The 24,843-nt window shown below is 30.8% G+C and overlaps 1 protein-coding gene across 1 annotated transcript in view; it reads left to right on the plus strand.

The window, feature by feature from the left end:
• LOC129235246 (tight junction protein ZO-1-like) overlaps nucleotides 1–24,843 on the plus strand; it is a 144,837-nt gene that overhangs the window by 105,504 nt on the left and 14,490 nt on the right. The window contains exons 10-22 of the mRNA XM_054868956.1: nucleotides 2,089–2,249; nucleotides 3,332–3,389; nucleotides 3,674–3,824; nucleotides 5,345–5,447; nucleotides 8,770–8,818; nucleotides 11,655–11,825; nucleotides 12,956–13,095; nucleotides 13,643–13,693; nucleotides 14,773–14,868; nucleotides 17,931–18,019; nucleotides 18,469–18,679; nucleotides 22,620–22,717; nucleotides 23,770–24,021. Coding sequence (XP_054724931.1) covers nucleotides 2,089–2,249; nucleotides 3,332–3,389; nucleotides 3,674–3,824; nucleotides 5,345–5,447; nucleotides 8,770–8,818; nucleotides 11,655–11,825; nucleotides 12,956–13,095; nucleotides 13,643–13,693; nucleotides 14,773–14,868; nucleotides 17,931–18,019; nucleotides 18,469–18,679; nucleotides 22,620–22,717; nucleotides 23,770–24,021 — 1,630 coding nt within the window. The remainder of the gene's footprint in view (nucleotides 1–2,088; nucleotides 2,250–3,331; nucleotides 3,390–3,673; nucleotides 3,825–5,344; nucleotides 5,448–8,769; nucleotides 8,819–11,654; nucleotides 11,826–12,955; nucleotides 13,096–13,642; nucleotides 13,694–14,772; nucleotides 14,869–17,930; nucleotides 18,020–18,468; nucleotides 18,680–22,619; nucleotides 22,718–23,769; nucleotides 24,022–24,843) is intronic.

Here is a 24,843-nt window from a genome sequence, read left to right on the forward strand (position 1 = left end):
AGATATGGATTTTTTCAAGGTTAAGTTAAATTTTTTATTTTAAATGTAATACTTTTTTATTATTCATCTGCAAATGTTGTCAAGTGTGTTTGCTAACAATTTTTGAACTTGATATTTTATTTAAATTTATATGTAATTTTTTAAAAGATAAATAGAAAAAAATCAAATTTTGAAGAAAATTATATATTTTAGGTCAAGTGTGGGATATCTAAATGTTTTGTAATTTGAATAAATGTTTTTGTGGTGCATCTGGGGTGTAGGTTATAGGGGCAATGTTTTATTAACAGAAATTTGGAGTTTGGAATACCAGTTTTTCTTTTCGATTTGGACTAGAATACAAGTGCTGGTTTACACTTTTAGATGTAACTCGGCACAGATTGCCGTTGTTCAATACGTGAAACTTTTTTTACAATTGTTTTGACATAAGAGGAAAAATACGAAAGAGTATGTGACGTGAAGAATCGACTTAATTTTTTTGTGAGACACCCTAAGTGTGTATGCTCTTTACTTATTTCATTTTGGAAAAGTAGCAAAGTAGCAACTGCATTTCAAAAGTAATTTGTAATTGCTACATTTAAGAAAAGTACTTGTAGTTGTAGTTAACTACATTTGTAACAAAATAGTTGTAGTTAGCTACAAAAAAAATGTAGTTTTTCCAACCACTGCTTTTACACAGTTCTGACTTCTAAAGTTTGATGCATTTTTATACTTGTGAACAGTAAGACCTACTTGATCATGTCTTGTACAAAACTAATTTTAGGCTAAAGGGCTGTCCATAAATGATGTTGCACATTTTTTCAAAATTTTTTTTACTCCCCCCCCCCTTTTGTCATGAAGTCACATTTCACCTTATCTCATGCCATGCTATTTTTCATAATCATATTTTTATAACAAAAAAAAAAAAGTAATGGCGTACTTCTTGATAGCCGTTCCCTCTCCCTTGTCAAAAACTTGTTCACAAACCCTCCTCCCCAGGGATGCAACCAGAGGGGGGCCCACAGGGTCCATGCCCCCCTCCCCTCTCCAGAACGCTAATTTGAACAATTTTCAAAAATACTTTTTTTTTATTGGAACAAAGATGAACGTGCTTTGAGAAAACGAAGTGATTCCAAAGTAAGCAGGGACGACGAGAGGTCATTTAAAACTTCCCCATCTCTCCTTTTCGGCATTTTTTTTTCTGTAGTTAGGAACTAATCGTTCATAACACTGCCTATTTCTTCTGCTACCGCAGAGCGATCGTTTTCAACATTGGGCCGTCTCAAGTCCTATTTAAGAAGCACAATGATGCAAGAATGCTTAAATGGATTAGCACAGCTTTGTATCAACAAAGATATAGTTGTACAACCAGATGAAGTTATTGAAGAACTAACCAAGAAACAACGACGGTTAAACTATGTATTGTACATATGCAATGTACAATACACTTATAAAATTGTCTTATTGATAATAAGATTATTTTATAAGTGTACATATGCAATGTGGATATTTAGGACTCATCAAGTGTAATTGATTTTATTGATTATTTTGTTGTATTTTTAAGTGATTTCGTGCCATTTTAACGTGTTCCTTTTTTTTCTTTCCGTGAATGATCTTAAAAATATGAATAGTTTAGAGCTTTTGGTGATAAAAATTCGTGTGCATTTTGATTAATTTCATTAATATAGTAAAGGAAGTTATAACAAGTATTGATTTCCATTTATTAATTTGAACATCTTACCATTATACTGTTGTTTCAAGTTCTTTAAAGTTTATTTTTAACGTGATTTCAATTCTGGCATAAGAACAATTAATGTGTTTGCATCAGTTTTTGAATAAATTGCAAAACGTATACAATTTTAAGGAATTTTACTAAATAATATTAATAATAATAATAAATATATATTGATGTAAAGAGAGAGAGAGAGAGTGCTGATAGAGTGTTGTGAAAAAAAAAATTGTGCCCCCCTTAAAAATATTTTCTGGTTGTGCCCCTGCTCCTCCCCCTCTCAAAGCCGGACATCAATTGTCGACAGCCCCTAATTATGCATTATAAATTAAATTTTTAAGGATGTGGAACATAAAGTAATGTCGATATTATGTGCTAATTAGGTTGCAGTCTGGTAGGAACAGAGGACCCATTATGGACATATCTCTAAGTCAATTAGATCAACCAGCAACTCCATTACTAACTGGACATGGGCATTCTAGAGCTCCAGTTGGTTTAGATGATGAAGAGCCCTTACAAAGACCACCACTACCTCGCATAGATGGTAAACTTCTTTTTAAATTTTTTTTTATGCTCTTATTTTTGTACATTTATTACTCTATATTTTATACTTTGCAAGGGAAAAATATTCTAGTACTAGGTATAGTAATAGTTTTGCGAGGCATTATTTTTTAATCCCGAGAAAATGTTCTCCTGAATTTTTACCACACATGTAGATTTTGATTTAGGCATCTAAACGTTCAGTTCTAATTTCTTACTTCAAAGGGGAAAAAAACAGGATATTGATCTCCAGTGGTCACATGCAATCAAAAGTCAGTCAAAAAATTTTAGTGCAACTAAATTTATATGCATCTATGCAGAATGGTCAAGAAAAATTTGCCAAATGACAATTGTAAATTCAACCTGATTTTCCTATTTCATAATGTTTCTGTGTTTTTATTGGCTGCTGCACCACCATAGTTAGGTTTTTATAATATAGAACTGAACCGTTTATTTCAAAAATCAGTCAAGCAACAAACTCTAAAACTTCAAAAAAGCATTTTAACCTTTGTATTAAAATTTTTCTATAAGTGTTTTAAACTAAAAGTGTTACATGTTTAGGTATATTTCTTTCAATAAACAATGTTGTGATTATCATTGAATAATTTAATATGGTGATATAGATTTTTCCTAAAATTAGCAATTTTATCGCTTGACTGGTTTTAGAAATTAATGATTCGAGTCGCTTTTGGAATGTCAATGAAAAGAATATCCAGCTTAATCTAATAATTTTTCAATATACTAAATCATTAATTCTTTATTTTGGTCCTGTATAATGGAGTGTCCCATTTATTAGAATAATTTTTTGAGGAAAATTTGTTATTCCATTAAGCTGGCTCGACTTTAGCTAGCATTACATTATTTAGGTAAATAACTGCAGCTCTTTGCTGTATCCTAAGTTCATGAACATCATACAAAACTATTTCACCAGTTAACTACTGGGATGCCTCATTAAAATTAGCTTTTTCATGTATTAAAATGTATCATGTGTCATGTATCATGCATTAAAATCATAGCTTAATTCTTATTTCTATTAACTTTTGCATCTTCAGATTTTTTTTAAAAAATTCTGTTTTAAAATTACAGAATTCTCAGGACGTCAGTTCGATGAAGATCCACTTTCAAGGAGAAACAAAGCCATACAGTAAGTTCTTGAATCAGTTCAAAATATGAATAAAATTTTCAATATTATTTCAAACTACTCTTTCTGGTTTAGATTTATATAGAGTATCTGTTTCTACTGCTAAAGTTTTCTTCATAATTAAAAAGATGCTCTTTATACTACAGTTATTAACTATTTGTTAATTATTTGAAAATTTGGTTGCAATGGAATATTTTCCTTGCTTTTCATTCAACATTTGAGGGTGAAATTGTTGTAAATGATGTTTTCAAAATTGCCTTGACTGTTTGAAAAATTTCTTCTTTTAGACCAGAACCACGCTTCATTTCCTTCCAAAAAGACGGCAGTGTTGGTATACGTCTCACTGGAGGTAATGAAGTTGGGGTTTTTGTGACAGCTGTGCAGCCTGGTAGTCCAGCTTCACTCCAAGGACTACAACCTGGTGATAAAATACTTAAGGTATTTTTTATTTAAGTATAATTTTAGGCGGAATTTCCCCCTTTAGTAGCTGATTAATAAGCTTATTTTAGAAAACAGTAACATTTTCTGGAAATTTGTAAGGAGCAAATTTCTTAATTTAAACTTCTTTGAAATATAAACCACAACCTAAACTCAACCTTACTATTATTATCATCATGATTAATTATAGTAATTGAGAGATGGTATTGTATCATCCCTTGAATTATTAGCACAGAAAAACTTGTTCCTATAGTGCATTGTAGGGGTAGTAAAAATTACATATTTGTTAGATATATTGATTTTAAAATTTTTTTAGTCCCTGACTAAATTATTAGATGCACGACAGATATTTTCTAATTTATTGTTTAATTTAATTTCATACTTCTTTGTTAATGTTTCATTAAAATAGTAAGATACTAACTTCAGAGTGTAGACAAGAATGGACCTGTTTCAGTTTCATTGTCATGTGCTGTAGGTGCATATATATTTTTGTTATTTTGTCAATTTTTGTCATGATCAGAGTGCAGGAGACAACATTGTTTGGTAACTCAACTGCATACCACAGAGAGCTGAGCTCCTAGCACACGGTTCCATTAAAAGACACTCTTTGCAAAATTGTTCGAATGAAAATAAGCAACTATTTTTCTATGAATTTAGTGGTTTGTTTGTGATAGCACTTACATGATGAAGTAAACTATGCATACAGACTGCATTTATTGTAGTTAAATGTTTGAAACCAAATTATAGTATCTGTTAGTTGAGTTTGCTTGAAAACTAATGCTTCTAGTAATTTGGCCAGAAACTGTATGTGATGGAATCACAATCCATTAATCTTGCATGAATTTTTTGTTCTACAACTTCTAATTATTTTAATGCGGTAAATAAATCTAATAATTGTCATCTTTTAAGTGGTTGAAGTCTGAAATAAATCATTTCAAACTTTTTTGAAAGATTTAGAAACTTCGGCTATATTTGCCAAATCTTGTTTTGCAACAAGGAAATGAGATAAAGAACATCTTGAAAGTATATGCCATGATTTTGAGAATATTTAATTTTATCTTGTTGTGATTAATTTCTTAAAACATGTGTTAAAAGAGAGCGAGAGAGAGAGGAGCAAGAAAGGGGTTTTTCATTTTTTTTCTTCTGATCTTGAAATCTTTGTTGCTCAACTCTCTTGACACATTTGGTGTTTTTATTTTGAAAGGTCAATAGAGTGTATTCAAGCAAGATCATAAAACGTTAAAATTTGCATTAAAAAAACTCATGCATACACATTTCAAACCTTTTTTTTGGTTTAAAAAATCTGTTTCTGAACTTGGATTATATTTTCCTTCTTTTTTTTCTTTCTATTAATTCCAATGTCAGTTTGATCATATAATGATTGCTTGAGAAAGCTCCAGTTATTCATGAAAAAAGGTTAATATCTTTATTTGTGTTTTTTTTTTTTTTTCCATAATACTATTTTTCAATGAACTGTAAAAAGTCTGTCTAAAACTAATAATATGACATATCATTTTCAGGTGAATGAAATGGATATGCGGGGTGTAACAAGAGAAGATGCTGTTTTGTATCTCCTAAATATTCAAGATTTTGTAAATTTAGTTGTACAGCACTTAAAAGAAGGTAAGATTTAAACTTTTTATGTTACAGTTGATTACATATGCAGAATACATGATGCACCTTTTGAATAATGAGGAAAAGCATGATGTGTGATCAAATTCCTTCCTTGCTAAGATAAACGTTTAGAAGATTTCATATTCCTCTTAAATTCTTATTGATTTTAATATTCTGTTTCAGAAACTGTAAGCTAAATGCTTAGCAGGTCTTCTATTCTATTTTTAGTGCTCCTTCTGTGGAGGTGACCATCTTTCTCAAAAGCAAAGCCCCTTCACCAATTACCACAAAAACCCCAAAATCTAGGGCTTCCCCTCCAAAGAAAAGAATAGAGAAATTTCCCTTGAAACACCCCCTGAAAATTTCAATGGCGCAGTCTATGAACCCTCCCCCAGTTAGGAACCCCTGCCTTCTGACAAGTATTTGTTTCATTCGAACCATTTAAAAATCAACTCACAATATATATCCCACAGCTAATACCAAAAAACCATGTGTTAAGTTTCTACTATAGCTCTTATGTCAAGTTCTTTTAAGCTAAATAATGATGCAATTATTTGTTTTTAATTTTTCATAACAATGACAAACCTTTCTTTACTGATGATTATTTCTTAAAATAATCATTCTTAAAACAAAACTATTTTTAATAGCGCTAAATAAATATGTACAGTCTAGAAAATTTTTTGTTGAATTTTAAAATATATTGGTTGAGTATAGTTTTGTGTACAATAGCTTTTAAGCAAATTCGAATGATCCTTTGAATATCTTAGAACAGTATGATACAAATTTGAATTATAATTCAATTTTTAAAGCTGCTAAAAATAATCAGCTATAATAGTCAGATAAATAAGTTGCAGCTTTGTTAAACATAGGCACTAGTTAAAATAAAATAAATAAAAATCTTACAAATGCTAAATTTTATATTAATCTCATTCAATTATATTTATCATATCAGGGGTCTGGCCAGAGCAAATTTGGGTCCGTTAACGGACCCTTCACAAAAATCCGATCAACCAAAACGGACCTTTCACAAAAATCCAATCAACCAAAACGGACCTTTCACAAAATCCCGATCAACCAAAACGGACCCTTCACAAAATTCTGATAAACAAAAACGGATCTTTCACAAATTGTTTATTGAAAGAGCAAATCTCAGATTAAAATAATAGAACATATTTCCTGTATAAAACCGATAATGGTTGGAACCTTTTTTAAAGTTAAATTAAAGGAATCAACTTATATAAAATCAGCTAATTTCGCAAAAGAAAAAAAAAATCGGCACTCTTGTGATGCTCCTGCAAGCCATAAATAATTACTACGGCCAAATAAATATAATGCCTGTTGTTGGTTTCTTTGAAAGAAATTAACAGCTAAAAGTCAGTTTGGTTTATAATTTTGCTTGTTTGTTTTATGCAGCGGTGTTGTTGTAAACTTCTTTGAAAAAGCGTCAACATTCTCTGAACAGGGGTAGTAAGCACTTTTCTCCCCACTCATGATTTAATAATCAATAATATACAGCGAAATGAACTTAGAACTGCAAAGGGTAGTAGGGGGGGGGGATGTGATCGCTTCAGATAGAGTTACCAAATTCAAACTAATCACCACTTAGCGTCAGCGTCTAGCGGTGCGATGTTTAACTGTTTATCGCCACTTAGCGTCTGGCGGTGCGATGTTAAACTGTTATTTTGGGAGAAAGTTATATGGGTTTGATTTTTCGATGCTAAAAAGGATAATTAACTTAAAACAAACTCTTTTATTTACCTTTTTTTTCTATAGATGCCTACATTTTGAAAAACGAAATCATTTTACATCCGATATGAGAATCATATTTCATTCTTTTTTCAAGCTAACTTCGCTTTATTAGGATGCAAATAAATGAAAAGGGTTCTTTATTTTTGTAACAAAGCTTATTTCAGGTTTTTAAAGCGAAATTCCATTTTCTTTTATGAGTCAATAATTAAAATGCTGAATCGATCGTTTATTTTTTATTTTATTTATTTATTATTATTATTATTATTATTGCTTCAACTGTGTCCAGATATTAATGATATGTTTATCATAGGGCTCTAAAATGCAATTCTAAAATAATTTTATCCAAAATATTTATTTTACAAGCCGTTTTTATACTTTTGATGCCTTCACTTTGAGGATTGCAATCTCTTTGCATCCGCTATGGGAATCTGATTTTTCGCATTTTCGATGTTTAGTACGCTTAGTTAAGAAGTAAACAAATAAAATATTTTTTTATTTTTGTAAAAATCACGGAATTTATGAGTTTTAAACGAAACTCTGTGCTCTTAAACAGTGTCTTGGGTTAAAAATTTAAATGCTGAACCCCTGACTGATTTTTTTTTTCTTACAGTTGTTTTAAATACTATACAAATAACATTTCTAGTATAATTTAACATGATGTAGAATGGTAGATAAATACCGATACTTGAGGGGTGCCCATCTCCCAGTGAGCGATGCCTCCCCCCCCCCCCCAAATACTAGAAAAGCACTAAAGAATGATATTCTTAACAGAAAATAGGGAAAACACTCAACTTTAAGTGTCAATGATGCAGTTTCCACCATCTCAAGAGTCTAAACTTTCGTTTTTGCAAAAAAAAAAAAAAATTTTTTGCAAAATTATTTGATTTTTCACAAAAGTATTTGATTTTTCACAAAATTATTTGATTTTTCACAAAAAACGGACCCTGTGAAAAATCCTGGACAGACCCCTGCATATCAAACTCAAATTCTATTGTATTTTTGAAGTTTTATATAGTGTATGTCGATTCCCTTAATTTTGAAAATGAGTTTCATCTGATATAGTGAAGAATTGAAGATTGCAACTTTTACTGTGCTTCATATTAAAAGAGTTGGTTTTTGTGCATTTTATCCTTTCAAGGTTTTTTTTTTCCTTTTTTTTTATTTAAAAGAAATTTTTCTAGCATTCAGCAAAAATTAACTGCCCCAGACTGCTCTAACTACTGGTTAATCTCAATGACTAGCACTCTTCTTGTGTTTGAAAATTTCTGTATCTCAGAGCCTGACTAACGTAAGTCCAAAAATGACAATTTTCATGTTATTACTGCATTATATGTAGAATTCTGTTCTTCATTGAGACATAAGTATGTAATTCTTAAAAAAGAAAAAAAAAACCTCCTCCATGATTATTTACCAGTGTTAAAAGAGCATGAGTCCCAACCTTTGTATAAACCAGAGACATGTTTTTATGCTCTCCAGAAAAGTAAGATAACATGTGGTAATGTGACTTGCGTCAGTCTTGCTTTGAGGTACAGATTTCAAGTTTGAAGTGCAACTTTGTTTTAACCTATACTTCCTATTTTAGAGTACGATGAAATTGTTGCAAATCAACGAGGTGATTCATTTTACGTCAGGTAAATATATAAATGCAGAAACATATTTTTTTTTGTTATAAAATTTGTAAGTATAATCTGGGAACCCAAATCTAGAATTCTTGTGACTGTAACCTTTCTGAATTTTGGAATTTTCCAGGTTTCAGATTTTTAAATCCAAAATAGTCAAAATTTTTGTATCATGCGTAGTGATGTGGATCGGGTAAATACCCAGTGGGATATTTTTTGGGTATTTACCCAGGTATTTACCCAAGGCCTGAGTAAATACCCAAAAACTGGGTATTTTACAAAAAAATGCAAAAAGTGAGTGAATTTTTTTTAAAAATCTAAATATGAAATAATTGGTAAAATTGATACATACATTATATATTACACAGTTGATAATATTTTTTTATTGGAAGACTTGATGAAACTATGAAAGAAACATATCGTGAACCAAAGAATCTTTCTTTTCAATGTCATAATTGGCAAGTATAAGCAATTCAATGATGAACTTCAGGATTTCAAAATCACAATCTAAGTTAGTCATATCCAAAATGAAAAAAAAAAAAAAAAAAAAATAAGCATGCGGGATGCTTGGAAGAATTTACTAAGACGTTATTAAGACTATGATGTTATTTATTTATTTATTTTATTGCTGTTTAAATGATAACGTGGCAAATATAGAAACAGTTTTCACATTAATAAGCAAAAAAAAATATATTGTTTTCTGCTGCCTTGCTCATTTGCATTTGCTCCCCGGTATTTCATGATGAAAATGTATTCAAACTATTTTTAATACACGCAATTAGTGATGTGGGAAGGTAAATATTTTTTGGGTATTTATCAGAAGGCAGGGTAAATTCCTTAGTAATTGCGAATTTTGCCAAAAAAAAAAACTTAAGGTGGTATCAAAAGTTGATGATTTTCTTTAACATTAACTGTAAAGTGAAAGTTTAAAAATATAAAAATTTATTTATTATAATTTCTTTAATTAAAGGCGTAATGAAATCTTATCAAAAAAACTGTCAGAATTTAGAATGAACTATTCTATAACTTAAATAGGATGGAAGGATAATTTAATTTTTTATGGGGTAAAGCAAAGGAATATAAGTTTAATTTTGTCACATAGATGGCACTAGCACAACTTTTCATCTTTGATTTTTCATAATATCATGCTACTAGTTAGTTTTGGCTCTGAGTTATAATCAGTTTGTAAAAAGCCTCCTAAATACTAAATGCCTATCACATTTGTTTAAAAGTGATCCTCCGCCAGTACACAAACAACGCTACTACCTGACGGCAATACATGGATGGTGTTGCTATGACGATGGATCCAAACAATTCCAAACGTTAATTGGTTAATTTTAAAATTTAAATTTAGAAGTTAACCAATTGTTTTCTCCGCTTTTAATTTCTAATGCTTTTGATCTTCGATAGTTGGCAGTAGCCACAACTCCGAAAATATGCTAACTGGGATCTTTTTGCTCTATGTTAAAAGGGAGAACGTGATAGGCATTTAGTATTTAGGAGGCGTTAGTTTGTCACTCACCTTGTTTTTGTACTGGTAAAACTTTAAATTTTGCTTTGAAAAGTGAAAAACAAAAAAGAAAGATGGGGACATTGATTAGGCATATCCAACAGATTTAATGTGAATATCATATTAGATTGCTAAGTTGTTTCACACAATAATTCTTTAAATTTGTGATTCAAAAATTTATTGTTTTGTATATGGTTGGTTATATATATAGTGGAATAGACAGAAAAGTATTTTAGTTGAATATAAATTTTTGAAATAAATACCCGGGTAAATACCCATTTTGGGTATTTACCTGGGTATATACCCTGGGTATTTACCCCTAAAAATAAATACCCAGGTATTTTACATCACTAATCATGCGATACTCATGCGTTTTTCTTGATTTTGCTTATGTTTGAACCAATTTTTTCTTCTTTTATCAATCTCAATGAAAGCACCCTTTGGTACGCTAAAAAAAACGTTGAAGATAACTTGCAGTGGTGTATTATTTGCAGACTTTTGACTTTTTATTGCAATGCAATATTAATGTAATAAATAAATCATATTTTTACTAAAAATTGCATTGTATTTTTGCTCAATGTTCTTTGTATTTTATGCTAATGAGAAAATAATTAGCCTAAACTGAAAGCAGACGCTAAAAAATTTCTGTACTGTATAATCACAGCAAAATATTAATACCAGATGACACATGGCATCGAAGAAACATAAAAACAAGCTGTAAGTACTATGCTTTCAACGTGTAATAGATTGCTAAAAATTTTAAACATTTAAAACTGAAAAAAGAAGGAAAATTTTAGGGAGAAAAATATTGAGTTTTGTGTCTTCTCCGTATTTCTAGATTCTAAAATTAGGTTCCCATACTGTGCATCATGACATTATATGATTTATGTAAATATTTTGAAATGTAGTCAGGTCTAAATTTGGAAACTAACAATTTCCGTTTCAAAATAACCTGAATAAATTTCGTTTTTTTTTCTTTTTATATCTGCACTGATAGATTTGGCACTGAATTTTAATTAAACATTTACGAACATTAAAATTGCTCATTATTAATGTTCGTAAATGTGAATATGCCCCTCATCTTGTTTTCATCTAGACTTTTTTAAATGCTTGAGTTTATGTTATTTGCTAATGTTCTGCTTTATTAGAACTTGTTGAAACTATCAAGACTTCTGTAAAACACTATTTAGAGTTATTAACAATATTTTCATTTTAAAAGTTTCTTTAATTTAATTTTCTAAAATCAAAAAGAGGCTAAAACATGCATTATTATGCATTTAAATGGAAAAATATAATAAATTCTTGTGGTTCTTTACACATTAATTTATTTATTTACAGGACACATTTTTCATATGAAGGATCTGGTAAAGGAGAAATTGCATTTCATGTTGGAGAGGTATTCCATGTCATTGATACTCTGCATAATGGTGTAGTTGGTTCTTGGTTAGTATACAGGATAGGAAGAAATAATCAAGAGATTTTGAAAGGTGTTATTCCAAATCGAAACAGGTAACTGAAAAAACAAAGTCTTATTATTATTTTTGAACTCATGTTTATAGTAGCATATACAAAATGTATGTACCCATAGTAAAATGAATTCCTAACTCTACTCTCCATCAAATATATTTAAGAAGCACAATATTTTTTACTGCAACTACATTTTTAAGTTTATTTTTAATGTGTGTTTTAAAAATTTTTACATCACTTCTGATGGACAATTGTTTAGTGTGCTACCGAAAGTTGATCAACAAGTGAACAATCAAAGTAAAAACTTAATGATTCTGATGCTGAAATTTTTTTCAGTACCTTATGTGGTCTTGAAAATCTCAGAAAAATATTTAATGCAGCATGACATAAATATTTTCTTTTCCCTCAATATTGTAGTAGTAAAAAAAAACTTTTCTTCATCGAAAAAAAAAAAAAAACGAGTTCCTTCAATTGTTAAAGATATTTATCAAACTTTCGACACTTACATAACCATTCTGAGAAGGTTTAAATTTAAAAAGATGTGCTAATGTTGTATGTGTGTTTTGGCACTTCATCATCGATGAGTTGATCATCACTTGCTGTTAAGATTGGTTCATAAATTTCTTTAAAAAAATAACCATTTTGCTGTTAGTCTGGTTTTACAAGAAAAAAAAACTTACACAAATAATCTTTTTTAAAAATATAATTTATGCTTTATTACATACATGATTTTTTTTTTTTTTGAGCAATTATGAATTGCTTACTGTTTTTCATTTGACTGTTGAATGATGTCTTTTGATTTTCCCTCCGCCTTTTTCTGCAGCACCGCCATCGACCGGCCCCTCCCGATGCTGCTCTTCTAGCGAGCAAAGTTGTATCCATATCCTACACGCATGTGTACATACACACACACATGCACGCCTACATGAGTGAGCGCTTACACACACACATGTACATGCATACCTACATGAGTGAGCGCTTACACACACACATGTACATACACACACGAACGCTTACAAACACATGCATACATACATACATGCATACAAACAAGCCTCATAAATAAACACACACACACCTCACACGCTCGTGATTGCGATAAACGTAATTTGAATTCATGATGCCCAAAATTCAATTTTTTTTAAATACCGAGTTTATTTGTATGCTTTTAGAGCTGAGCAGTGGGCACAAGAGCAACAAAATCAAGCAAAAAAGGATGCTGCTTCAGAAAGTAGGGGTAGCTTTTTTAAGAGAAGAAGTGCCCGTCGTTCCAAATCCCTCAGCAAAGATCATTGGGAGGATGTGGTCTTTGGTAAGTTCATTTCAGTATCTGGTGTTTTAATGCATTTTGTGTTTTATCTGTCTGTTATATTATCAGGAAGAAATTAAAATTAAAAATTTAATGTTTTAAACTTGACTATTTTGTTAATTTTAATATGATATAGATATTCAGTAAAAATAATTTTCATTTAGAGTTAATATTGTATGTATTTGAAACTTAAAATATCAGCACAGTTAAATTAAATATTGCATTAACACCTGTTAAATGCTAATTATTGAAGTATTAAGAAACAGATTGAAAGTTGAACTTTTTATTAACAATGAAGAAACAATGAGACATCCTTAAGAGGATTTAAATCTGGTCACACCTTCAGATTTCTAACTCAGCAGCAAAATGGCATACATAAGAACTTTCACATGAAAGGGCACAAAACTATAATTTCATGGAATGAAGAATATTCTAATATTACTATAGTAGTTGAAGTTACCTCTCTATATTAAAATGAAATGCACAGTGAATTTTTAATAAATTATGCTTATACTAAATTAACTCCAGATTAATAAATCATTTCTTTCAGCTGATGGAATATCAAAATTTCCTGCTTATGAAAGGGTTACTCTTAAGCATCGTAAGTTTTCTTTCATTAATTTCTTTAAAGTTATAAAGCATCATTAAAAGAGACGATTCAAAAGCAATAATTTAGTTTGTTGTACTGGTTATTGTACCATTTGTACTGGTTACCTCCAAATTTTTAATTTTGCCACTTGCATCCCTTTGCTTCTCACTGCCTCAGTTGTTCAATATGCCCTCTACCTTGCTCCACTCCAGACTGTTTACTAGAAGCTCTAAAGGGCATGTTTCACAGCAGATCAGCGGTTATCTGTGCTGATTGTATGATTGTGATCAGCATGTCCTCTTGTAGTTATCAGCAACAGCAATCTGAACTATGACTGCGCCATCTATCGGCTAATTTTGAAACCGTTGTCTTTCTTGCCAACAAATAACCAGAGATGTATGGCTGTCATTTGATACCGTAGTTTTAACTTACAGCGTTGTGAAATCGGGACTTTAATTGTACACCCCTGAAAATATTTAGAGAGAGAAAGAGAGACGAACAAAAGTTGTTATATCTTAGGAGCTGGACACTGGAAAAAATCTTAATCACCAGACAAATTATTTATCAGAATTTATAGGAAAATACAGAGTAACAAAGCTTCTGAAAAATTCTTGTGATGGAATAAGTCGCCAAAGTATTTTTTCAGTCACCTGGCCCAGTATTAGTTGGACCCGGGATAGATATAAATATACATATTGCTAGATTTTACCACCAAACAAACAACCTTCTTTGTCGCAACAGTGATAATGACTTGGACAAAAAATCTTGTTTTAAGAAGTGACTGGTAAGTGGTAAGAAGGTAATCTACTCCCTCAGCAAAAAGATTGAAGAACAGTTCCTACATCTACTTTTGTAGTTTTGAAGGAGGGGTCGTGGTAAAGAGCGCCCGTATAAAGTGAAAAAAAAACGTCGACTCCTTTGTTTGAAAATCAGTCATACTCCGACTCTTAGACCAAAATCAGGGCTGTGGAGTCAGAGTCTATGTTTTTCAAGCATCTGTTTTATATAATGTTTTTCCACTTTGAAAATTTTGTTTATAAATAGCACTAAAAATCAAGCATTTTGTTGTAAACCTTTGCATTCTATTTCAGCTGGTTTTATACGACCTGTTGTATTATTTGGGGCTTTAGCAGATGTAGCTAGGGATAAGCTACTCAAGGATTATCCAGATAAATATGCTTCTCCACGTAAGCAATTTTTTTTTGCTCTAATTGTATAAAGCTTGCGTTTTTCTTTCTTTATCATTTAGTTTCATTTATTTCTTAGAAAACATTTTATTGCAACATTAATTGCAAAAAGGAATGCTTCCCTTTTTTGAGATGTATCAAAATTTGTGTATGTTAAAAACTTAGTCAAGAAGTGCTTGAAGTTTTTTCTTTTCTAACACTTATTGCTTGTTCATTTTATAAATAGATTCCCCATGTCTACCGCAGAATATAGCCGGGGAAAAAGTGGAAATTCTTTTCATTGAGAATTGTGTTGTTAAATTTCCTGTTCTCAGTGAGAGTGAATGTGAAAGTTTTGCAAATGCAACTTTATCTTTAACGGGAAAATATTTAAGCGCCACTTTCCCAGTTTTTGGTACAAAACATAGAAAATGAACTATGCTTTACTGCTAAAAAAACAACTGTCTCAAGTAATAGATATATGAAGAAAACAGGCACTATTTCTATGCACAAAAGCTGCATTTGCAGAATTCATTGAAGTTCAAAATTTTAACTTGTCATTAATTATTAGCATAGAGTTAGAGCTACAATAAAAGATGTTTAGATTTTCGAATTTGTAAGTTTATTTGAGCTAATGGTGTTTTAATGTGTTTTGTGTTTTATTTGTCTATCATTTATCATCTTTACTAATATTATAAAGAGAGAGGGCGGATTTTTGTGTGTTTATATGTTCAAGGTAATCTCCGGAACCACTGCACCTATTTGAAAAATTCTTTCACTATTACTGAGTAACATACGCTTTTTTACTGAGTAACATAGGCTATAATTCGAAAATATCCGATAAATAGTTCCTTTTTTATTCAAATTTAGGCCCAAAATTTCACGTAAATTGCCTATTATTCACTATTAAAGGGGTGAAAAATTACTTGCACATATTAATATTATATATCGTTAAAAAGGGTAGAATTTTCTGCATTTTAAACAATTTATTTCAATGCTCTAAATTAATTACGGCAAGAGTAATTTGCGTTTTTAGCTCGAACTTTTTTAGGCTTGGCTGAAATTTAGGCACTTCTTTCTTGATTAAATCTATCAATAAAAATTGAAGGAATTGTCCCACAGTTTTCTTTCTGACAGCATTGGAAAAAGCGAGATTTTTTACTCCAGATCTCTTTTGACCTATGGTCGAAAATATTAGCTTCTATCTTCAAAGGAAAAAAGTTACAAGCGTTTTTAAATCAATTTCGAAATATGTCATTTTGATTCAGATTGTCAACAATTTTATTTTCGCGTTTCCATGGTTACACTTTTAAAATCCATTTTTCGCATTTTAATTTCTTAAAAGTATTTTAATATCTGTCGTCATTGTTTGGAAGGGTAATTTTGCATAGTGTTTTTTTTCTTTTATTTAAGTTATTCTTTAAGTTATTAAGTTATTCTTTTAATTGTTTAATATATGTCACTTGACACAATTTTTGTTTTCAAGGTAGACCGGGCAAAGCCGGGCAACGCAGCTCTTAATATGTAAAGATTTGAAAGCTACTGTTAATGTGATTTTATACCTTTTTGTTTATTTGGCGAAACATTTATTATTGCCAAAGAAAAAACATCCGCTTCACTCGTAAAAGAGCTGAGTTCCGGTAGCGTGGTCGCTTGGCACGTTAGGCGCTGAGCAGTTCAGTCTAGGATTATTGTTTTAAGGCAACCGTTATTGTAATTCTTTTTTTTTTTTTTTTTGGCGATTTGTTTTGAAAGAAAAGAAACTTTTGATTTGTTTTTATCTGAGTGAAATGTACGACATCTTCTTTTTTTCTGACGATAATTTTTAAATGTTCCACGGGATTTTTTTTTTTTTTAGACGGATGGATTATGATAGCGTGGTTGCTGGACAAGTTTGGCGATAAACAATAGAGCTTCGGATTTTTTTTTCATTTGAAAGATATTATTTTATGCCTTTTTTTGTTTATTTTGCGAAATATTTTAATTTGCAGTAAAAACCGTTCTTTCGCTAAATAGAGTTTTAAAGCAACTGTAAATCTAATTTAATGATTTGACAAAAAGTTTTTAAATTCCAAAGAAACCTAAATAGTTTTTTTTTTTTTTTTGAAAAAGTGTGTACGCATTATACAAAGAAAAACGATCATTTCACATCAAAGGGAGGGAGCGTCAGTGTTTTTTATTAAACAGACTTCCATTAAATTTTTAGCATGGGCATCGCTGTGCAGGTACTGCTAGTTAAGAAATAAAAAAATGAAAATGAAATATTTTATAGGACTATTTTGTTAATTTAAATATAATAAATATTTAGTAAAAATAATTTTTTTTTAAAGTTTATGTTGTATGTATTTTAAACTTAAAATATCAGTGCATTTCAATTAAATATTGCCTAAAACCTGTTTTGAGTGATAGTGATTAAAATATCAATAAACAGATTCAAAGTTGAACTTTTTATTAACATTGAAGAATCAATGAAACATCTTTAAGAAGATTTAAATCTGGTCACACCGTCAAATTTCTAACTCAGCAGCAAAAGGGGATATACATAAGAGCTTTTATATGAAAGGGCACAAAACAAATTTCATGGAATGAGAAATATTTTAATATCATATATAACTGTTAAAACAAATATAATTGAGAGTTCTTTGTTTTCAGACATTTAAATATTTGCTATGATGTAACAACCTATTTTTGCAATTTGTTATCTTTCATTCTATCACATGGCATTAAAATAAAGCATTCAGCACCAAAATAAGCTTATTTCTTAGAAATTTAATGTTTTACTTAAAACCTTTTTATTAGTATAATATTTCCTACCTTGCTTTCTTCAATTGTCATGTTATTTTCCTTTCTTTCTTTCCTCTTTTTTTTTTCTTTTTGTAATTGAACTATTGTGTTGCAAAAATTTAATTATTTTTGTTTTTCTCAACTTATATTTTGCTGCTATCATTAGAAGTACGTATGTTTTCAAAGTGTTTTTTTTTTAAAATTACAATTTATATTTTACAAATATATATATATATATATATATATATATTTCTTGAGACCTACATATTTAACTGAAGTTAATTTCTTTTATGTTGCAGAATTAGATGGTCATTTGGATGATATACCTAAAAGTCAAAAGTCATCAGGCATCGTCCGGTTAAGTGCAATCAAAGAGATTATTGAAAAGGTAAGAAAAATTTTTAGATTCATATTACACTAAACCCTTGTCTGTATTTTCTATAGCTGAAATGTCTGTAGCTGAAATCTAATCAAAAGAATACCTGAAAATAAAAGCTAGATTTAAAAATTACGAGAAAAGTTTCTTAAAAAACTTGGAAAATAAAATGGAAAACTGAGAAGTAGGCTGCCAGTGCAAGTGCTTTAGACTTACCAATGACAAAGGACTCCTACATCCTACATAGATTTAGGCTCATTTTTTGCATCTACAATTTCTTCCATTCTGACAGTATGTTTCTACTTTTAATTCAATAGATTTATGCAGAAAGGGCAAACAAAAAAAAAAAGTATGTTTCCAATGGTGTCTGTCATTGCGTTGTGCTGCTTCTGCTACAAGACACACACATTTACGTGAATGTTTATTGTGAGTTTGTTTTTATGATTTTTTTTTTCTTTCAGGGAAAACATGCCATATTAGACATTACACCTAGTGCAGTGGATCGCCTTAATTATGCTCAGTTTTATCCCATTGTGATTTTTATGCGTGCTGAAAACAAACATACAGTCAAAGAACTACGATCTCGTCTAGCCAAATCAAGTCATAAAAGCTCAAAGAAATTGTATGACCATGCTGTTAAACTTGAAAAACTGTGGTCTCACATATTTACTGGTACTGCTTATTTTCTTTTCAAATATTGTATCCTGTATTTCCCCAAAGTTGACATGAAACATGATTTATTGATAAATTTAATCTGCAACAGCCTAATAATGAGAAAGGAAAGGGTTGTGTCAACACAAATTCTCCTGAACTATACTAGATGATTAATAGCAGGGGCGTAGCTAAGGGGGGTTTTGGGGACAACCCCCCCCCCCCGAAACGTTTGTCTCAAAAAAAAAAAAAAAAGAAAAAAAAAAGAAGAAAAAGAAAAAAATCAAAACGACTTTTTTCTGAGTAACAAAGGTCAAAAACTCACTTCGCTCCCCCCCCTCCCAATGCCATTGAAAATCTGCTCCATGAGTGACTCTCAAGTATAAAGACGCCTCCCTCTACTGCTACAATTTTTTGATAATTGAGTGAAATTTGACACTTTACTTTAGAAATGAGATTGATTTGTTACATCCATGTATATGTAGCCTTTCTTTGTCATAGATTCTGCAAATCGTTAAATTTGTTTAATTTTATGAGCGGCACAGTGGGAATATTGCATACAGTCGAATCTGTATATTTCGAATTTCACAGGAAAGAAAAAAAAATCGAGAAAAAGAGGTTTGGAGATACGGGGGCTTTAAGAAACTTTGTAGAAATTTGGAATATGATGGTAAAAATTTTAAATCGATACTAAAGACAATATGGGCTCTTGATATAAAATTCCTCTGTATTAGTTTTGTTAGGTATTTATTCCTTTATTACATTATTAAGTGCTTTATTGCGAGTTTAAGGAATCATTTTGACAGTAAAAGAAACTTTAAGCATATCTTTTTCAAGAAAAAGTCTTTTATTGATTTTTGGTCCCTGATTTTTTTTTGGATTCATTATTTATCCTCTTGAGGTTAGCAATTGCTGCAAATCTAACTTGGCCAATATTCTACGATTTTCCTTTTTTCATCACTTGAAAAAAATATTATACTTTCTTGTCACTCTTATCATTTAGTTTTTCTTAGGAATCACAATTTTAAGAATGAGAGCAACCAAAGAACAGTACTAATCCAGATAACAGAGCGAAATGGCTTTTAACTTGAATGACGTTTAACCATGAAATTGAAAAGTTTTACATGTCATTTCTTTGAATTTCACCCCTTTACTCTTCCAAGAAAGTGCGCGAAACGACTGTCCTTTTGTTAATCTTCCTCGCATTTCTCCCTTTTTTCCACTGCCTCCTCAGCTATCCGCTCTTGAAGACAATTCCTCTGTTTCTGAGTTGAAGAAAATGTGTTTTTTTGCTGCTTTAAAGATCACAGGGCTTCGAATCCGAAAATGATAGCATAACCGGAATGCGAGACGATAGAAGTTTTTGTTGATCTGGTCTCGTGTGTGTCAAAGGTCATAGTCAAAACTGCCTTTGCTAACCAGAGTATCCATTGCAATCCACATTGATTTTTCAACCAGTATTAACTAAATATTCTTTTGGAAACGTACAGTCTGTTTAGAATAGTACATTCTAAGTGAAAGTTGCTGCATAATGAAGCGAGCAAAACAAGCTTTTTTAAACCCAAAGACGAAAATGAAAATGACGAAAAGGATTGCTCTAAAAAGAGAAAGTTAACGTTGTCTGAAGAAAACGAAGTACAGTCTGCAAAGCCATCGGACCCTTCTAAAGGCAATTTTATTTTAATTCAAAAGAAAAACTGCATAGCATTACACGAATAAAATGTTTTAAAAACGAAATGAATCTAGATTATTTCTGTTAGCTTGGTTCGCATTAAAAAGTAGAAAATAAAAAAGACTTCTGTTTATAACACTCGAAATTTGCTGTTGCTCTCTCAAATAGATATTTATGTAAATTCTAAAGCAGGTAATAAAAATAAAAACTTGAGAGGAGCAGAGCCCGACTAACTAAAAGTGAGGCCCAAGGCCCACAATAATTTTGAGGCCCCTGAAGGCTATTATTTTAAAAATGTGTGTATTTTTTGTATAGTTGTAATGCTATGCATAATTATTTAAGTAATCTGGGGCCCCTTAGGAAGAAGGGGCCCCAGGCCCAGGCCTAGTAGGCCTGTGCGGTAATCAGGCCCTGGAGAGGAGAACAGATGGTATTCAGCTTTGAGCGAATGACTTTCTAACATCTATATTTCTTCCTTAATTTTTTTAAATTCAAGTTTTATTAACTGCTTTAGAATTAGCCCAAATGTAAATACATAAAAAGCAACATATAAATATAATGATATGAAAAGCAATTTCATTTTTTGTGGTTTATAATTCAAGAAGTCTTTTTTTATTTTATTTCATACTTTTAGTGCAAACGAAGTTAGTAAAAATAGTCTTTATAGTCTGATCACCGATGAGATTGAAAGCCAAACATCCAGTTTAAAGGCGGAAATAGAAGTATCTAGTATTAGCTTTCAAGGAGGCCAGCTTTTGTAGAAGTGTGTTACCCTCTAAATTAATCAGTCACACTGAAATGAACGGAACACGCTCAGATATTTGATTTCCCCCTGATTTGGATCGACTGTTTTTGACAAGATCCCCGTTGCTAGAAAATTTCACTTTAAATTAAAGGTAGGGAAAAGAAAAAAAGGTCGAATTTTCCACAACATTAAAGACAAAAAAAAAAATTCTTTGCTTTTGTTTTGTTTGACACAAGCATCGGACTTGGGGCACCCCATTCCAAATATGTAAGATTCACCTCCCTCTTATTTCTTTTAATACTAAATAAAGTCTACACACACATACACACATACATACATATATATTATAAAGTAACCCCCCCCCCCCCACGAAAGTCGGGTCTAGCTACGCCTCTGATTTATAGAGTTAAAATAGTACAGTGTTCATTGCTAAAACTGAATCATTGATAATTCAAACAAAAACAACCTCATTTTCACTCAAACGATGAAGTCACGTTCTGAATGATGCAGTTCAAATCACGTGGAGATTGTTTCAAATTTCATGTGGAGAATAATTTAAAAATAAGAAAATATGGAAATTGCTTGAATTTTCTGTAAAATATAATTAAGTACATTAGTAATAAATCAAATCGAAAATAATTTTAAAAAAAAGCAGACAGTTTAAATAGGTGCTTATATGTGTCTGTCCACATTTATCCCTATAATCTAGTATCGTTTGAGTGAGATATTTGATTTAGTAATAACTTCTCTGGAATGAATGGGATTTTTTTTTTTTAGAACTGTCGAGTCCCTCATTTTATTTTCTTATTTTGGGTGATTTTGTTAATTTTTCCTTCTTTTTCTTTTTTTTGTTAAGTTTTAAACAATTTAAAAAAAGTTAATAATGGGCACCTTTGGCAGGAGAGCTAGTTGGGGATTAATCGCTTATATAGTAAACTCTTGATTATCTGCAAACGGATTATTTGTGGGGAGGATCATCTGCGAGTGAATCGAAACAATCAGAAACATGTATTTCTGCAGCAAAAAGCAAATACCAATGGCTGTTTTTGGAGAAAAATTGAAAATTTAAACTTGGGGTTTTTTGTTTTATTTATTTATTTATTAATTTTTGTGCTTTCTCCATTGTACATACACTTGTTCTATATTAATGTTAAGTTCTTTTGGACAAAATACAAAACATTTCTACTGTACTGTATATATTTTCATTGTTTGTAGAAAGCATAATGCATCAATGCAACTAAGTTTTTGAGGAATGGCAATTTTAACCCTATTTGACCCTCATTTTAGCCTCTTTGTGGTTTATCCACGATTTTTATTATCTGCGGCACTCATGCCAACTAATTCCGCGGACAATCGGGAGTGTACTGTAACTAATATGACCCATAATAACTTCTGTGTGTTTAAATTAAATAGTGTATTAAATGAAATTTACAGAAATTAAACCTATCATGATTCCATATTATTTTATTAAACAATATTAAAAATGAAAATCTAATGTACTAGAAAGTAATAATAACTCTTTTTCTCTCTTTTCTGTACTTTAGCCACCATCACATTAACAAGTGCTGACATGTGGTATAAAAAGTTAAGAGAGACTATTGACAAACAGCAACAACAGTCCATCTGGATATCAGAATCTAAAGTAAGAATTCTTGCTATTCTTTTTGTTAATAATCTATGCTTATCATCCCCCCCCCCCAAATTTCTCCTTGTGAACTTGATTTTTTGGCAAATTTGTTTCATTCTGTAATATTAAATACTGTCAATAAGATGACATATTATTTTATTTTAAATATGTCATATATAGACAAATATGGTAAATTTCAGAAAAAGGGAAAACTTAGCAATTTCTGCCAGTTTAGTCTTAAGATATTCCAATTAATAACAAGTAGATGACTTGTGATAGCAAAAGTATTGATTTCAAATTACCTATTTATTCATTTTGCCATTTGGGTTATTTATTTATTTTTTTACCCAAGTTTTTTAACCTGGAAAAATTTGATCAATCCCTCAGAGATTTTTACCTGTTTATGTTTAAAATTCTCTTTTTTTCAAAAAACAGATAAAAAACAAATAAACAAACAAATCAAAATAACGCGTTCTCTACAATGTTTGTTTCGTTAATGGTAACTTTTCGCTATTTTTGGCGATTTTTCTCAGAGGTTCAGTTACTTAGTTTAATTCATTTACTTAACTTAACATTTAAACTTATTGCTAATAAATCAGAGTATAAAACCTTTCAATTATCTTATTCGTCAGTTTTTTAGTACTTAATCAAGTTTTTTTGTTTAAAAAAAAGGTGAAATTTGCCGGTCTACAAATTTTGATCACAAAATTATGCTGGTCTGTGGGTCAAAAAAAGGTTAAGACACTAATTTACATTTTTTCAAAGTAATTCTGCTTCATGCATTATTCTGCTTAGAATGCCACTCCATAGTAAGTGGCATAATTATATTGTAATGTGTGAGAATGAATTAATAGTTGCATTTGTAATGAACCCTGGGATTATATGTTATTCAGCAATTAATCTTCCTTCATTGAATTCAGATGAATGAAATTCTACCATAGTTGACAGAGAAATTTCAACTCTAAATTGAGTTTCTTAAACAAAAACTGAACCTTTTTTTCTTCATAAAAGCAAGTGCACTTTCTATTCATAATATGTGTCTCACACTCTTTTACCTGTGCTTGTAGCCTGAGGAAGCAATATCTGATGACTTCCTTTTTCCTATGACCTCTCGCCTGAGTTATGCTTCATCTCCAGAAAGTGATTTAGAATTAGCTACCGACAGTCGTCCTTCGGGCCTTCAAGATCTCGGATTGCCTGGTAGTGATAGGCACATGGTCAAAGCTTCCAGTGATCCAAGTATAGCCACGCAGGATGAAATGTCTGGCCCTCCTGGGTACAATCAGTTGCCTGGTTATACTACTGCCAGATCTCGTCAGGTAGGGAAAAAAATTTAATTTTCAATTTTTTAAAAGGGATTTTTGTTGCATTTAAGCTATGTTTTGTCGAATGTCTTTTCATCCACAAACTCTTGCATCTTTCTAAATTGAAAAATCAGTTTCTTATATCCCTGAGCAAATATGCAATTATATATATTTATTTTGTGCATTTAATATTCTTATTTATTTATTTTGTATATCTATGTTTAATGAGCATCTTGAGGGTTCTCTGAAGAATTAGAAGCCTGATGATAGTTAAGTGCAATAAAATTGTTGATTAGAAATGTTGATAAAAAATAAAGTATAATGTTACAAATTCTGTAAATAGTAATTATTGTAGTAATTATTGTAGTAACGTAACCTGTAAATAGTTTCCCGTAATGAATATACAACCCCTTAACATATGGCTAAAGTATACAACCCCCTATTCTTTTTTTTCTTATTTCATTCACTGATTTTATCAATGGAAGTGTAGTTGTAAAACGGTCTACGTATTTCTGGAAGCAGAAAGAATGTTGTGGAAAAATTCTTCGATGTTTATAAAAGCCGTTAGCGATGGATAAACAGTGAGTTTCGATTGAGAATTCGTTAGTGTGTTGGCTCTGTTTATAGCGAGGCATTTCGCTGTGTTGTTTTCGTATTTGGAAGTAAATACGTGTGTAAACGTTGAGTTTACGGTGTTGTGTGATAATTGCTTAATTGCTGATGAATAATTTAGCAGTTGTTGAAGATCTTTCCTGTACATAGTGTAAATAAATTTCCTGTGTTTTTATCAAGAACTGTGTCTTCATTTCAAGAAAGTGGAAGTCGCACCGAAACCGT

Source organism: Uloborus diversus, chromosome 2 (genome assembly GCF_026930045.1).
Source record: "Uloborus diversus isolate 005 chromosome 2, Udiv.v.3.1, whole genome shotgun sequence".
NCBI lineage: Eukaryota > Metazoa > Arthropoda > Arachnida > Araneae > Uloboridae > Uloborus > Uloborus diversus.